General features: G+C 39.6%; 2 protein-coding genes across 4 annotated transcripts; one reads left to right on the top strand and one right to left on the bottom strand.

The window, feature by feature from the left end:
* Nucleotides 1–190: 190 nt before the first annotated feature.
* Nucleotides 191–5,165, top strand: LOC136677412 (proline-rich protein 5-like). Its single transcript, XM_066654932.1, has 9 exons — nucleotides 191–290; nucleotides 1,241–1,397; nucleotides 1,723–1,803; nucleotides 2,507–2,555; nucleotides 2,788–2,845; nucleotides 2,947–3,038; nucleotides 4,059–4,199; nucleotides 4,285–4,384; nucleotides 4,846–5,165. Exons 2-9 carry the CDS (start codon nucleotides 1,279–1,281, stop codon nucleotides 5,163–5,165), a joined length of 960 nt encoding a protein of 319 aa, XP_066511029.1. The 5' UTR covers nucleotides 191–290; nucleotides 1,241–1,278.
* On the bottom strand, nucleotides 4,930–10,990 carry LOC136676642 (TNF receptor-associated factor 6-like). Of its 3 annotated transcripts, XM_066653769.1 has the most exons (8): nucleotides 10,857–10,990; nucleotides 9,694–9,995; nucleotides 9,265–9,415; nucleotides 8,852–9,010; nucleotides 8,624–8,695; nucleotides 8,458–8,535; nucleotides 7,025–7,902; nucleotides 4,941–5,077 (listed from the first exon to the last, which is right to left on the bottom strand). In XM_066653769.1, exons 2-7 carry the CDS (start codon nucleotides 9,993–9,995, stop codon nucleotides 7,030–7,032), a joined length of 1,635 nt encoding a protein of 544 aa, XP_066509866.1. In that variant the 5' UTR covers nucleotides 10,857–10,990; the 3' UTR covers nucleotides 4,941–5,077; nucleotides 7,025–7,029. The 3 variants fall into 3 exon arrangements, with proteins under 3 accessions (XP_066509864.1, XP_066509865.1, XP_066509866.1); XM_066653767.1 differs by having other exon boundaries at nucleotides 4,930–7,902; XM_066653768.1 differs by lacking the exon at nucleotides 10,857–10,990 and adding an exon at nucleotides 10,685–10,826 and having other exon boundaries at nucleotides 4,930–7,902.
* Between the last annotated feature and the right edge of the window lie 6,420 nt (nucleotides 10,991–17,410).

Below are 17,410 nucleotides of genomic sequence, written 5' to 3' on the forward strand. Positions count from 1 at the left end.
AGGGTAATTTGCTGTTTCTTGGTTTGGCCATCCACACCCAGACTTGTAGGCACTGATTACTCATTATCAAGGAATGACCAATACAGTGTGCTCTAAGTTAATAAATCAGTAACTGAGGGAAGTGAGAAAAACAGAGGGGGGGGGGGGGGGGGATCACTGTTAGAGAAAGGGACTTGGGTTTGCTCACAACAATTTGAGAAAGATCAACACAGCACCAATTCTCAGTTAAGATCATTCTGAATTAAAGCCTTTGATTGATAGCATTGGAAGGAGAGCATGTAACAACTTTGGTAAGTGCTCATGTTCCTGTGCAAACTTTTTTATTCTGCGTATTTAAATGAAATACCTAAAATGGACACATACTTATTCATGTTTAACCCCTTTTCCTAATGCAATATCACTGGATTGTAGCTTATTTTTACTTAATCTGATTCTATAAGCAGAGTAATATTAATATTTGAATAATTCCTATTATAACATTTTATATTGTTATATTATTATATTATTAACATTTTATACTGAAATATTATACATTTTTTAGACTATAAAAATTAAATAGATGAATAAATGAGTACGTTTCTACAGTCTTTTATAATGAGTGTCAGGACATTTGAATAAACATTTTACTTCAAGCATCATTTCCACATGAATTCAATAATGCCTTTAACAGAAATTTGTTCTCCATTTTACCAAATTGGACAATAGTATCAATGTACATTGTTTCAATGATGTGGTATTTTAATGTCACTTGTTATGTGTAAATATTTCATACCTGGTAGGCTTTACCCTATGTTCCCTCATTACTGAATCACCTTGAGATGTCCCTGTCTCTCTTAAACATGTTCTTTGCTGAGTGCTGTTGTTTGTTTAGTTAATAAGTAAATACACACACACACACACACACACACACACAAATCTACTTGGGAAACAGGTTGAAAAATTGTCACTTGCACATGCGCTTAGATGCATTGAGCGGCAAAATGCCTTAGTTTTTGACACTATATACAGTATATAGTATATTTTGACTCATATTCAATCCAGCTGCGTCCAACGTTTGTATGAACTACAGAAATGCATGATGCTCTGGTAACTGCAGATTAACACTGCAGACGTCAAGTGCGGGTTAAAGGTGTAAAATAGAACCGTGTTCTCTGAAGTAATGGTGGTCCAAATCAAACTTTCTCACATACCAACTTTGCACTGTTGGAACTTCTCTATGTAACCTCAGCAGTCTGTGCAGGCTCCGTAACTGTGCATTAAGGATCATCTGGAGTGAGGATGAGCAGTTCTGGTCATCGGAGGGTCCACAGTCTGAGCTCCATGCCTCTGCCTCTGCTCCCTCAGCTGAAGACCGGCTCCAGCACACTGCAGGGCTCTACCGTCAGCGACATGAACAGGCACAGAACACAACTTATAATCATACAGCACTAATGCTACAATCATCAAGCACCCACAATGTGTTTCACGCAGAGATGTAGTTTAGGGTAAACACATGTAAAACACATTTATGAGCCTTTTTAAATATGAATTAGTGTTTCACTCACAAATGCTGACAAACTCACAAACAATGGCTGGGGGTTTTTTATTGGATTCGATGATTAAATGTAACGTTTAAAAATGTTTGAACCACAGTTAGAATTTAAGCTCATAGGCAGATTATTTCGATATTTCTTTAAATGACCTGTAAATTAATTAAAAGTCATTTTTTATTTTACAACGTAGCGTCTACTCAGCAGTTATCAAGGTGTTCCAAGGAGAGGGGCTGCAGATGAATGAACTCTATTCTTTAAATGAAAGCATCAGGTACACATGCAACATCAGCCTTGCATTAACCCTTAGAATTATTGCATATTCCATTAATAATTTTGTATTTTGATGTTATTAATATATTTTATAATTTCAGTGAGTAATTAAAATGTAGACTTTTAAACATTTTCTACTGATTTAAGAGATGCATCTGTGTAAAAAAAAAAAAAAAAGAATGAATAATTCTGGGCGGCACGGTGGCACAGCAGGTAGTTCAATTCCCACTCCGGGTGACTGTCTGTGAGGAGTTGGTGTGTTCTCCCTGTGTCTGCGTGGGTTTCCTCCGGGTGCTCCGGTTTCCTCCCACAGTCCAAAAACACACGTTGGTAGGTGGATTGGTGACTCAAAAGTGTCCGTAGGTGTGAATTAATGTGTGTGTGTTGCCCTGTGAAGGACTGGCGTCCCCTCCAGGGTGTATTCCCGCCTTGCGCCCAATGATTCCAGGTAGGCTCTGGACCCACCGCGACCCTGAATTGGATAAGCGCTTACAGATAATGAATAAATGAATGTATAATTCTAACCGTATTCTGATCAATATTGTTTCTATCCCAAATAAAAATAGGTAGATATTTGACAAATTTAATATAATCCTGCTTTATGGATCAGATGAAATGTATATGGGCAAGTAAATAAATATACCGGAAACTTTTGTAACACTTAGAAACTGACGATCACTAACAGATAATGCTTGCCTTGACAGATGGCTTCTCAAAACAGAAATGGGCCCTTTCATCAAAGAATATTTCCAGGTATTCTCCCTTTTTTAAGGCCTTGGTGCCAGTTCTCTGCTGCTAAAACAGATGAGACTAGACTAAAAACTGCCTGGTTTGTGGTTCCACACTAAAAATTGTTTTTCCAAATGTGTTCACTTCTTTCAGCACAAACGTTCTATCTCTTTATGACCTGTTAAAAAGTGTTTGACACTGGTTTTAAGGAGAATTTCCTGTTCAGTTGATTCTTGGGTTTCTTATTTTGTTATAGAACCAGCTTCTGAATAAAGGTCTTAGGTTTATTTTGGAGGAGGTGCAGCTGTATGAAGGTAAAAACTGAGCTCTCACAGAGAGATTCACTGTACTGTACTGGCCCCTGAGAATTACATATGCTAACATGTATATGCTAATACATGTTATTTCTTTGTAGGAGAAAGTCAGCTCTATGTCTTGGCTGAGGTTTGGCTGCGATATTTCTCTGAGATTTTACCTACATTGCAGGCTATTTTTTACCCATTGCAGGTGAGTACAGTATATTACAAATCAATAGAAAAAATACATACTATGAGAATTTATTTGCTACACATGGGAATTTCTTTTTTAATTCATCCGAGAACTTACATTTACATTTCGGCATAGCTGCTCGAGATGAGGGTGGGTACATGAGCTTTGACTGACGTAAACAAGGACTACTGACGTGCAGACTGACCAATTAAATGTTTACAGAGGAGGTTATCGACCAATAACGGTAGCTCTACAGTCAGACCGTCCGATCAGAAGATTTTAGGCTACTTCCCCACGCCCCCTTCTCACTCAAGCGAACCAATCGGAGTAGGGGAGGGCGGGACTAGTTTGTGAACGAAACTTCTCGAAATTCTATGTAAGCTCTAGAAAAACAAAATGGACGGACGTTTGTGAAATTCCGGCCGGACATTTTTTTAAGTGTGAAAAAGAGGACATGTCCGGGTTAAAGAGGACGTCTGGTCACCCTAGTTAATATTTAAAGTGAATATTACAGTTATGCTATTCAAAAACATGAGCCATTAAACATGTAGAATCGTTTAGCAGTAAAATGTAATAAATGCATTAAATGTTGACTTTTATACCTCATAGCTTCCTTTTTAAAAGTCTGAATAAAGGTGGAATCATGGTTGAAAATAAATTTTGGTTTAGATTATGTAAATTACTGATGAATATATGTGGAATATTACAAATAAAAGGGAAAATTGGAAGTGAATGTGGTACAGTAGAATACACATACCTTTTAATATTTCATAATTGATCAACTGTGAAAATTCATGATTCAGGTATAATTTTATATTCAGCAGTAATTTACATAATCTAAACCAAAATTTATTTTCAAAAATAAATTGTAAAATATTGTATGTATCTATATACATTAACTAAAAATTTTTAAAAATCTTAAAATATAAATAAAAACGTGTACAAAAAAATGATATCAGACTATTAAAATCAGTCTAATGATTACTGGCTAAAAACAGTATAGCCCACCTCTTAATCTGTCATCCTGGCTCTTCTCAGGGTCAGGAGCTGACAGTGAGACAGATGGCCCTCTTGGCCTTTCGGGATTTGGTTCTGATGAGGCTTCCACTAGAGGATCTGCTGCCAGCCAACTTGTCATTAATTCCAACATGCATCACACAAATGCTGTTGATCCTGCAAGTGAGACCCATTTTTGGCCCATATGCATATAGAGTTAATGCCACTTATTTGATTTCTTTCTTTCTTTGTGTGTGTGCACCTTTAGGGAGTCCATGACCCTAGAGGCCTATCAGTGGAATATAGTCGACTTGAGAAGATGTTGGACATGGTGGTTTCTCCCTACCTATGGAACTGTAAACATAAAAGTAAAGTGTGTTATTTGCATACTTATAGCTGCCAGTTTATTAGTTATTCAAGAGTGATTAGTTCAGGAATATGGGATGGTGATTGTTTGGCATTAACCACTGGCCACTTTTGTCTGGATTTGTGTATGGTTTAGAACATTGTACTGCAGATATTTCCACCCACAGCTCAGTTTTTAGTTTATGTAGCTTCCCTGGTATCTCCTGGTAATTAATGGGATGCATCCTAACAAGTGCATTTTGGGTAAATACACCCCAAAGCCTCACAATTCGTAATACAGTAGGAGTACAATTTTATTTTTAAATCTTAGTAATTATATGTATTTTCCATATTATCACTTTCATTTATTGTTACCAAGAATGACAGTACTTATAGCTGCAAGGAGCAAGTGTTCCTCTTTATATAAATAAATAGGTAAATAAACTAGTAACACGTTTTACCACTTACTCTCACACTCCTGCAGGCCATGAAGACGATACTGGAGAACACATTCACCTCATCCAACCAGAGATAAGAATTACACAGCACATTTCAGAGGTCTCTCATTTGTCACCTTTAATGGAGCAGGAAGGAGAGGTGTATCTGGATCGAGGGGCCAGCCTACGATGCCACACTGTGGTCAATGGCCTTTCAAACACGTCCAACGTGCCACTTCTCTCTGTTACTGCTAGGATGCAGTCTGGGTTTGCAGAAAGCTGTGGGACCATTGATGAAATCAGGGGGGAACACAACAGGAACATCTTTCTTAAAGCAGCCACACATTTTGAGAGCCAAAGCTTTTGAAATATAGCCACACTCATGATTAAACCAGAAAGTAAAGCGATAAAAGGATTTGCCATTCAAAAAAATAGCACATTAAAATAAAACTTTTTAATTTCATAAACTTTTTTCATATATTAAAATATCCACTCGTTATATATATGCTGCAAAAGAATGCAAGAACCCAAAATGCATAATTCGTATATGTCACAATGGTCTTGTATTTAATCTTCGTGGTGCCATCTCAGCACGTGTACACTGATTTTATATATCTACAAGCATTTGTCCATGTAGCCCAAGCTCCAGCTATGTTTATATGTCCCTTCTGACTAAGAAAGAACATAAGACATAACTTTAAAAGATGTTTAAGTACAAATGTGTTGGTTCAGCCACAGACCCTAGTGTTGATTTTCTGAGAGGTACCTCAGTTACTTTAAATAATGGGCTTAAAAGAAAACCTTTTTGTAACAAATCGTTTCATTGAAGGTAATAAACATGCAGTTTTGACATCTGTAAAGCTTTAATAAGAACTACTCTTAACTATTCTTTTAATTTCAAAAGTAAAATGGTGTCACGTCACTTTGAATTACTAGAACTGAACAGTTTTAGGGGAAATTTGTGTAAATATTTTTGTTTCACTGTAACACTTACCTAAGACTTCTCAGATTACAGACAAAGAAATTTATAAGGTAAAAACAATGGGAGATTCCTGGTACTCATTGCAGGAAATGGGAGCGCTTTTAAGCTCTTGGCTCAGTCTATGACCTGTGGTACTTGTGATATATTAAGCACTGATCTTTGAGAGCAACCTTAAAACTAAACGCATGGCTCCGTTCACATTCAACGAAAACACAATGCCTAAATGCTAAACTCATGTCATGTTCAGGACACCAGGTTGATGTTAATTTGTCCAAAAGGCAACTTGAACTCTGTCAAGCGATAAAACAAATTTACCACGCTGTCAACTTAAAGGGGACATATTAAAAATTCTAGGACATGCTTTGGTCAAAAATACTACAAGGATCAAACCTGTCATTTTTCTTACCCTCTAACATGTTCAGAAACAGCTTCAGCCCCTTTTAAGAAAGTGCTTCTGTTTACTCATGGCACCCAAGAGTGAGACATGAGGGGCAGAAACACTAGGTTTTTGTTATTTTAACTTTGTTATCTTTTTTGTAATGGTTATCAACACATTTATTCAGTACTCATTTCGTTTTGCTATGTTTAACCTCATATTTGCACTCTCACATAAACGCATGTCCAGCACAGTGATGGGAAAGACCCAGACACCGAGGTGAGAGAATTCTGAAACGCACACAAAACCAGAATGACTTGTTTTATCAGACCTAAGTTACATCACAAAAAAAACTGAGCTTGGTTGTTTATTTCATTTTCTGGGTTGACAGGAGCTCAAGATCCCCCAAAAGAAAGTGATTGCCATTATAATATGTCCCCTTTAATATTATAGCCATGACACTGAAATCATATTATTATTATTGGGAATATCAGTACCTGTGTATTATTGTTGGTTTTGGCAGATATTTGTTTAGAAAATATTGATTTTACATACTTGAAAATGGGTTGATCAGTGTATTAGCACTGGTTTATGCATTACTAAGTCCATGAAATATATATCACAGTTCCTATTTCTGGAATCCCACACTCAGATAAAGCTCCTACCAGTTGTGTATTAGTACAGAACAAAAAGTATTGTAATAAAAGGGTGCACCGAACAGTGCAGAAATGTAAAATGATTTTACATCTTTTGTCACAAGGCTTCTAGGCATCTTTACAATAATCCAAAACTTTAATATCCAATGATTTTTGTGTAAAAGGATGTGTCTATGAGAACTAAGGTCAAAGTGAAATATGGGAGACTCAACTAGGCTCAAAGTGATGGTTCTGGGCCTCTGGGCTGCACTCCCTCTCTCCTCAGACTAAGGTCAAAACGTGGAGTGACCTCGCAGCGTACCAGCAGCAAATCGTCTCTCACAAAGCCTCTTTGTCGCAAAGATTGCAGAGGCATGAATGTCACATAGCCAAAGCCTTTGGGGTTGCGCTGGACTGTGGGCCTCTGAAAGGCCTGAAGTTCCGGCTTGGTCTCCATCACCTCCACGTGGTGCTGCCCATCAGTCTGGTCCAAAACGGCAAGTCGGATGGTGCCTTGCAGTGGCCAGGAGAGTTGGCTGTCAAACTCCCCCTGCATGGTGTGTACAAACAGAGAGATGTAGTTGGAGCAGCGTGGAGCACTGGGGGTCTGAAGGTGCAGTCGCAGGCAAAGTTTATAGCCCGGCCGGCCAGTGTAGAAGGGTGGGCTGTGGAGAACCACAGGTTGGCCTGCTTCTTGGTTGCGAAGGTGGGCTGAGAATCCCTCCAGTCGCCACACATAAACACCCTGGTACTGCTGGGCCTCGAGTTCACGTGTGGATTCCTCCAGAGAAACCAGTTTCTTGCGCAAATCTGTCATCTGAGTGGTCTGAGTTTCATTTCTGATGCTCAGCTCCCGAAGCTGGTGGTCCTGAAGAACCAGCCGACTTTCTAGCTCCCGCACGGTCTCACGCAGCTGAAGCAGCTCCTGGCTGCACTGACATTGCTCAGCTGGCCTAGCCGATGCACCATGTTCCTCTCTGACAGGAGATGCTGATGCAGAAGATGAATGCATGAAGCCATTGATGGTCTGGTTACGAAGAAACTCTGCTATGTTGCGCATGTGCATCTGTGTAAATTCCTGCATGTGAAGGGCCAGGTCATTCCTCATCATCTGGATAAAGGCAAGGCAAAAACAACAAATGGCTCTTAGAAAACTATACAGAAATTTTGAGATATAAGTTATTGAATCAGGGCGGCACAGTGGTGCAAAAGGTAGTGTTGCTGCCACACAGCTCCAGGGACCTGGAGCTGTGGGTTCAAGCACTACTACCGGTCACTGTCTGAGTTTGGTGTGGCCCTGTGTCCATGTGGGTTTCTTCCAGGGGCTACGGTTTCCTCCCACAGTCCAAAAAGACACGTTGGTAGGTGGATTGGCAACTCAAAGAGAGTCCATAGGTGTGAGTGAATGTGTGAGTGTGCGCCACCCTGTGAAGGACTGGTGCCCCCTCCAGGGTACGTTCCCACCTTGCACCCAGTGATTCCAGGTAGGTTTCGGTCCCACCACAACACTAAATTGGATAAGCTTTTACTGATAATGATTGAATGAATAAATAAATTATTTAACACAAACTGAGAGAGATGCATATATTTTCTGGTAAACGGTTATATCAGGAGGACACGTGTACAGCTCTGTGCAGTTTAACAAATGTTAACAATCTGGGTTTACCTTCTCTCTGCAACCAAACAAGCTGAAAGTGCAGGCGACAGGTGCTTTCAGACAATCCGTGTCACAGTGGGATGCCAACTGAACCAAGCAAAAACAGAAATAGGTTAGCTTAGTAAGTAGAATATGTTAATATGTCATGCTTACAATTCAAACACATTTTGCCTACCTGATCCCGGATGAGCTCCATGTTACAGTATTCACACACAATGTTCGCAAAGGGACACATCTGCTCATGAAACTGGAGAAAGAGACAAAAATAATCCCTGGAACTTAAAATATTATGAATAGAACAAAGCAATATACACTTGGTTTAAATACCCAAAGTGTAGCAATCCCGCCCAAAACAATTCAGCATCCATAGATCAATTCGAAACAACCTAACATTCCTCTTCACCTGTTTTTCAGCATAGACAATGCTGGCTGCACAGTCACTGCAAGTGACCAGACGCTGTAAACACTCCTGGTTAATGTGCTCTTCCAGCTCACTCTTCCATACAGATTCCTGGCACTGAGGGCAAGGCACTGTCGCAAACTTGCAGTGGGGCATGTGGTTCTGCAGGAAGCAAACACATACACAACCCACAATCAGCACAATGTAAGGCCACAAACTAGGTTGCACAAACTTTAGTGGTTGCCTATAAGCTATTTATTTTTTTATTTTTTTCAGCAGTGACACTAAAGGTTTCACTTCTTCGTAACCAGTGGAATCTATTCATGAAGAATATATTTAGGCATTAATGCGGAACAAATTACATCAGTAGTTCTGGGAACAGTTAGGATGAGTATACTGCTATGAGTAGCGTTTACCTCCAAATGCCTGAGTTCCATTTTCTCATTACAGCCAACATTACGGCAGCGGACAGTGAGAGAGAGGATTTCTCGCTTGGCAAAATTATCTGGAAAAAGCTGATCCTCTGTCAACACCTCATTGTCAACTGGACATTTCTGTCCCGTGTCCCTAACAAGAAAGATAAAGAACAGAAATTTGCTTGGCCCTATTTCACCTTTTTGAAAGACATTAAAACTTAAGATACAGGGACTTCAGAATCTTACTACACAATGGTATACAATAACAAAATTCATCGTCTGATTAAACTGACCTAAATTTAAGCTAAGTACTTATGAAATATGAAAAGACAATGGCTGTAAAATACACACCTCTTACTGTGACCTTAGCAGAACTGAGCAGAAATATTCCAAGACTGTGTGTTTACTGTGCATTACACTGTTGCTTACCTGATGGACTTCTTAATACAGCTATTGCAGAATCGATGGCCACAAGGTGTCTGCACAGCTGACCTCAGGCCCATCAAGCAGATGGGACATTCATATTTGCTCTCCAGTGGGGGATCAAAATCAACATCATAGCCCTGCTGGTCTGGCTGGAGGCATGACGATACACTGAGGGTGGAGGGGTTCTCAGTGGGGCTCAGGTAAGACTCCCTCTCTTTATCTATCAGAGCCGCACAGCTGGTCTCACACGGGGGATCATAATATGAATCATCAAAACTTGACTTTTGTGTGTCACTACACGCCATCTGTAGTTGCGAAAGAAGAAATGAAAGACATAAAAAGAAAGAGGTGACTTTTATTGGATAGTCCCATAAATATGAATCTATATTGTACTTATAATCAATGCAATGTGATACAAGATATTAGCTCAATGACCAATATAAATACAACGTGTTCTACTGGGTTTCAAAAATATAAAAATGAATGAATAAACGATTTTATATAAAAAGGACCTGTTGCACAGCAGTGCTCATCTGGGCAATTTTACTGTTTTTACAATAAGAAAACTACATAACCATGCTGTTAAATGTAATAAAATATGGGAGCACCACCTAAAATTAGTCGTGGGTGCACTACTTTTCAAAATACCGTGAAACACATTGCGTATCTTGAAAATGTCTTAAAGTATCGCGATATGTCTTATTTTGCCATATCGTACTTCACTAAAAAATGAATGTATTCCTCTACAAAGTTGTACATGCAGTCACATACAAACTAGCTAATACCTCCTGGGCGGGGCCGGCAGCGGACAAAAAGTTATCTTCTAGGCTTTTTAAATATATTTTAGTTTCATAACCACAGGTTCTTAGCAACGAAAAACGTACAATGGCTACTCTCCAGTTTTGTTTCTTTTCACTTCTTTGCTAAAACAGCCAAAGAGTGGCTTACGGCAGCAGAACACAAAATTATTATTAGCTAGCTGAGTTAGCTTTACCTCAGGTCAAGAGCAGTCAAAAACTGCAATATCCCGAAGCGCCTATCTAAGTATGTGCGGCTATTTGTGTCAACACTGTAAATGCTAATAACACTACATGTTTTCTAGCTCATTATCTCCTCTGTAAATAATTTAATTTTACTGCAGTACTCTAAAACGTTCGGTAGCTTACCTCGCTAGTTCTGCGCTGGTGAACGTAGCCGTAGCCTCTTCCGCTATCCCAACGTCACTAACGGGTTGCCAGATTGTCGGGATTCCCCCAGACAAGGGAATTTTATAGTATTTGCAAAATACTTGGACAGATACTGCTTGTCATTGTTCACAGAGGCTACTGCTAGGCACGGACAGTCCTGATGGCAGTTGGCTTAATAAATGTCTGACAACAAAAAATGTTTTACAGTCAAAAAGGATTTACAAGTGCATACTGGTCACCTGGCCTCTGCGTCCTTATTTGGATTTCAGAAAGTTGGCAACCCTAATGCACATGGTGTATGTGGGGAGAAGGTGTAGTGAGTTTCCTCACATTGAGTGTCTTTTACATAAAGAAAAAACATTAATTGAATGGCTGTTACAATGTTTAATTAAGCTAACTGAAAAGCCACTGATGCACTAGCTGAAATAATGAGGAAACCTGATTATTAATGAATGTAAAGTAAACCTGCTTTAATTTTCATACATTAAACACTGTAGGGTTGAGCTCAGACTGAATTGATGTTTATGTTCTTTCCTGACGTTATGACTGTATAATTTACAGATACCTGTATAGAACGAGTTGTTCACAACTCAGTTTTCTTTTTGTCAACTGAAGATGGATATTCAAAATTGTGTTTTGTAAAGGCAGCAGCTCCTTAATGGCTTTGCTTAATCTGTACCTCATCAAAGAAATTTGCTGTGCTGAGGCAGTTACCCCATACACACCTGGTTAAGCTTAGCCTTAGAGAGAGAGAGAGAGAGAGAGAGAGAGAGAGAGAGATAGTATTCTTAAATAAATTATTTTCTCAAATTTTATGACTAAATCTCACAATAATGACTCAGACTTAATTGTTATTATTTTGTATTTATGTATATAATTATTATTATTATTATTATTATTATTGTTGTTGTTGTTGTTGTTTTTATTAATAATATTATTTTGTTATACACCAGACACAACTGTGGTACTGGCATCAAAGAATATGAGGGAATTTTAGGCCAAAACTTCAGGAATAACCATTACAAAGACTCGGAAAAGACTTCAGGTTAGTACTTTCAAATCATGATTTTGTGATTGTAATTGTGAATTGAAATGTGCATTAGTTTGTGATCTGTAGAAGATGTGTAATTAATGCTATGTTAATGCATAAAATACATTTTGAATTGCACTAATATCCTTTAAATCTATCTTTTGATTTACTTGTATATTGTGTTTGAATGACATTTCCCTTTCACCACAAATAAAAGACAACATGACTGTGAAATGACTCCATTATAGTATCAATACATGCTTTATATCTATGATTGGAGGCATATGGCAACCCAGCTCTGTGTCACGTGGTGGAGACGAAAAAAAAAACCTGGGCAACCGAAAATGGCCCCAGGCCAGAAAGAGCAGAAGTTGTGGTTTCTAATAGAAATACCTTTATACACTAGAGGACAGATGGTGTCCTTAGACTTTAGTCAAGAATATAAGCTTTATTTCCCAAACCGACATTCAAGTTTTATAGATAAATAAATGGCATGAATCAACAGCAGCACCCAAGAACTGGCAGGTTAATTAGTGTGTCAGAATAATCAATCAGGGGTCAGACGGTGGGGGGCGGCACGGTGGCGTAGCAGGTAGGTGTCGCAGTCACACAGCTCCAGGGACCTGGAGGTTGTGGGTTCGATTCCCGCTCCGGGTGACTGTCTGTGAGGAGTGTGGTGTGTTCTCCCTGTGTCCGCGTGGGTTTCCTCCAGGTGCTCCGGTTTCCTCCCACAATCCAAAAACACACGTTGGTAGGGGTATTGGCGACTCAAAAGTGTCCGAATATGTGTGTGTTGCCTGTGAAGGACTGGCGCTCCCTCCAGGGTGTGTTCCTGCCTTGCGCCCAATGATTCCAGGTAGGCTCTGGACACACTGCGACCCTGAACTGGATAAGGGTTACAGATAATGAATGAAAAATCATAATGTAATTATTATGAAAGAGAATGGCACGATTAATCAGTTCCATATTTTTGAAAAGGAGAAATTTGAGATAGTATGACAATCTGCAACTTATGAAAAAAAAAGGAAATGTCTGTAAAACATGTGCAGACACATTTAAAATATTTTATTAGGGTGACTAGACGTCCTCTTTTACCCGGACATGTCCTCTTTTTCACACTTAAAAAATGTCCGGGCGTAATTTCACAAACGTCCGTCCATTTTGTTTTTCTAGAGCTTACATAGAACTTCGAGAAGTTTCGTTCACAAACTAGTCCCGCCCTCCCCTACTCCGATTGGTTCGCTTGAGTGAGAAGGGGGCGTGGGGAAGTAGCCTAAAATCTTCTGATTGGACGGTCTGACTGTAGAGCTACCGTTATTGGTCGATAACCTTCTCTGTAAACATTTAATTGGTCAGTCTGCACGTCAGCAGTCCTTGTTTACGTCAGGCAAAGCTCATGTACCCACCCTCATCTCGAGCAGCTATGCCGAAACGTAAATGTAAGTTCTCGGATAAAGTAAAAAATTCCCATGTTTTGTGTAGCAAATAAAGGTGTAAAGGACCTAAAAGCACGCATAGGTTCAGCTAAGCACACAACGGCACCCCCCCCCCCCCTCCGTGTCCTCTTTTTCACCATCTCAGATCTGGTCACCCTAGTTTAATACATTGGCCTCACAGCTTCAGTGAATAATAAAAGAAGTGAATCAAACCTACAATTGTTTCCCCAGAGTATTAAAGGGAAAATAATATTTAATTTTTGGCTAAACCATAATTTTATATTTAGTTAAACTGCTGCAGAGGAATGTTCCCGGACCTGTGCAGCACTGTGTGTATTATTGAGGCCGGGTGTGAGTTAACCATCATGGCCAAAATTATGAAACTGATGTCAGCTTTTACCATGTTTTAACTGAGGCTTCCCTGTTTTTTTTTTATGTCATACTTGAGCTGGTCTCTCTGTCACAGAATCTGCTCTCTGCTCACACAGTTAAAATGTAGAGAGGTGGAGTCACAGTGGGCCTCTATTACACTTATGAATAGAGCATGTTTTAAATAGCAAGGTCAACAATTTGCACTAACAAAGCTCCTCATTGAGGCCACTCAAACGCACAGATCACAGCCCCCTTGCTCAGACATAAGTGCCTTCAAATAAATAAGCACATAGACATTTCCCCTTAACGAACTTCCAGCATTGCTTTGTGGCTAAACCTCAAAACTCAAATCATGATATATGTGCGCTACAGAAAAAAAAGAATATCAGTAGATACATGGATGTATTCATAGAACAGCTCTGTCTTAATCTCTATAAAGATGCCTATATTTATTATTAGTTTTTTCCATATGCATTTTGTTTTTGGCGCAGCAGGTAGGTGGCGCAGTCACACAGCTCCAGGAACCTCCGGGTGACTGTTTGTGAGGGGTTTATTGTGTTGTGTCCGCGTGGGTTTCCTCCAGGTGCTCCGGTTTCCGCCCACGGTCCAAAAACACATATTGGTAGGTGGATTGTCTGCTCAAAAGTGTCCATAGGTGTGAGTGTGAGTGATTGTGTGTGAGTGTGTGTCGGTCTGCGAAGGACTGGCGCCCCCTCCAGGGTGAGCTCCCACCTTGCACCCAGTGATTCCACGTAGGCTCTGGTCACACAGCAAACCTGAAACGGATAAGAGATTTCAGCCAATGAATGAATGAGTATTTTAGCATATGTGGAAATTCTACTGAAATATCAACACAGTTAAATAACAAACTAATAAATAACAAGCTATTAGCTAAATTGCTAAATTGTCTGAAGGCCTGTTGTTGTCAGTAGTTCTGATGCATCTGGATGATCTTCACAAAAAGATTTTCTTATTTATAGAACAAAAATCAAGCATATGTAATTGAAATTATGTCTAAACTATTGCTCCACACTCTGTAGATAATTCTTTAACAGGATACAAATGCCTCTTTTCTTAACTGGGGCTTGCAGTCTGTCAGATATTTCCAGTAGCTGTGAGAGATACAGTAGCCTATGCAGAGGAAAGGATAAGGTATCATAGCAGCACAGTTCACAGTCCATCATCTACCTTACTTATCGAGCAACTGTTGGCTTTAACTTACAAAAGCACCCCTGTTCATAGGCCCTGAGGAGCCCACCTTTCACATGTGTTTTCTATTTAGTGAAGGGTGTTACTCGTACGTTGCAGAGTGGGTCAGGCTAGGACAACAGGGCCATTATGAACACTGCCTATGTCCACTCAGCCAGACACTACCCGAGGTTGATTTGCCCCTTGATATTCTGGTAGTGGGCTGGATTTTGCTTGTATAGCCTTGATTTTCTTATCAGTGGCAGTATCTGGCATTAGACCTGGTTGAATGTAACATGTTCTAGGAGATCTCTGCTGCCATGTCTGCGGAGGAAGGCTGGTAAATCTCATTTCTGTCTCTAACTGAACAAAGCAACATTGTATTGGTTAGTCTATTCCAGAAAAGGTTTCGTATTCTACATCTGTCTTAAATTTGTTTTAGCTCTTAGAAGTCCATGTAGAGAAGTTTATTTTGCAATAAAATCCATATTTAAAATTGAAAAAGCTGTCTCTAAAACTTCAGCATGAAGGGTTTGAGCTAAACACGTGAAAAAGCACTAAACCATCACAGAAATATGATAATTTAGAATGGGTGATATTTGGAACTTACGTACAGTAAATGGACAGTATGTGTGACTTTTACATGTATATAGCACACATAATCACCTTTTATAACCTGACGTATGTCTCAATGGAAATTTCCTCTGTAGTTTTCCCAAGGAGATGTCAGTTGGGGTCCCATAAGTGGGGACCACTAAGACATCTCATAATCACCTATCCCTGCTGAAACTGTACACTTGTCTTGGGAGGTCATTCATCATATTCACTCAGGGGGTGTAATGACAGCTGGCATATCATGTGATTACGCACAATGACCCCCCAGGTAGTGGTCAGAGCACAAGGAGAAACTGTACTTGAGTATCTCAGCCGAGTTCATTGAGGTTTTTAGGGCCCACCGCCCCACTTCCAAACACTGTGACCTGTGAAGGGCGTCCAAACACGTATGCAGGTATGTGAAACACGGTAATAGCAATGACCTCAGATGTGGATGCAGGCTTTAATCAGCTGTTGAGCCCGGATCAGAAGAAAGCCAGCACTGTTTCTTAGGATAAGGAAACAGTGTTCTGCAGCTCTCTTCTCCAAACATTCGCACACTCCAGAACACACGTATGCACTCATAGAAACCATGAGTGGTGCGACTCTCCTGCAGTATGTGTGAACTGTGGAGAAATTAATCTTACACACGTTTAAATTGGCCTATGACACGGCGCCCTCGTAACTCGGCCGAGAGGAATGGTTAGAGGTGGAGGAGAAGAATCCGTTTCTGAGAAATTTTAGGAATCCATGTTTACTTTGGCTAAGAAGATTTGGAGAAGAAATATTTGTTCAATATAGAAGTTATATTGAGGACTTACATAAATAGGTAAATGAATGCGCCTATCATGGTTCATCAGTTATGAACAAATGCACTTTTTATACAACTGTATTTATACAAATAGTTCTGAAAGCTACATATCATTACTATGTGATACATGTTATATACAGGGATCTGCATATGTAGTTTAAGTCTTAGAGATGAATCATGAATTAATTGCTGTGCACATTAATATTTGTAAATCCTGTTCCAAAGGAATGAGACTAAACAGGAACTGGATGCACCTATTCTTTCAAGTGATGTCAGCTGAATTACACGAACTTGCCAAACATTGGTATAACTTAACAACACAGCCCAAAGTTTGAGTGGTTATGATGCAAGAGAGTCAGCATTAACAGGCACAGTCAGGGGCATAGTAGGGTAAATGTGTCTATGTAAATGGGGGCTATTGATATTGGACTGGCGTCTCTGTCCTCTGCTCTGGGACTTACATGTAGCTCCAGTAACCCATAGCATACAATGCCCTGTTCACTTCCAGCAGGAAGTAAAATAAATAGGTTCGTCTCTCTCCAAAAACACCACGTGAAGTTTTAACAGCAGGTCCCTGTAAAAGAAAGACCATTTTTTGACAGAAGGGAGGCACTGAGCACAAAACAGCTCTCTGCAGCTTATAGTTCTCGTGAAAAGCTGGGAAATTCAATCCGAGTGGCACAATTGCTTGCTGATTCTACTTCCTCCATGCTTCTCTGAACTCTTCCAGGGGGTAAAATGGAAATGGAAAACACATCATGTCCATGTAAAGAAAAGGTCAGAAAGGCATGCAGCTAATGGGCAAAAATTTCTGCCTCTTCTTAATTCAAGTGGATTTTCACAGCCAACTTCTATTTCATTTATTATGAAAGATTCATATAATACAGTTAACGCAACTAGCTTTTAACACACAAAAAACAAATAAAATAAAAAATAACAATAATAAATAAAGAGATATTAATAATATAATACAATCTATGTCTTTCATTTCTCCTCAACCACCTGCCAGGCAGCAGAGCACACACTAGGGTGCCAGGATGGGCAGATAACAGAAAAGAAGCTGGAATGACATCTTGCTGAAGAAACGTTGCGTCCTCACACA

Source organism: Hoplias malabaricus, chromosome X2 (assembly GCF_029633855.1).
Source record: "Hoplias malabaricus isolate fHopMal1 chromosome X2, fHopMal1.hap1, whole genome shotgun sequence".
Lineage (NCBI taxonomy): Eukaryota > Metazoa > Chordata > Actinopteri > Characiformes > Erythrinidae > Hoplias > Hoplias malabaricus.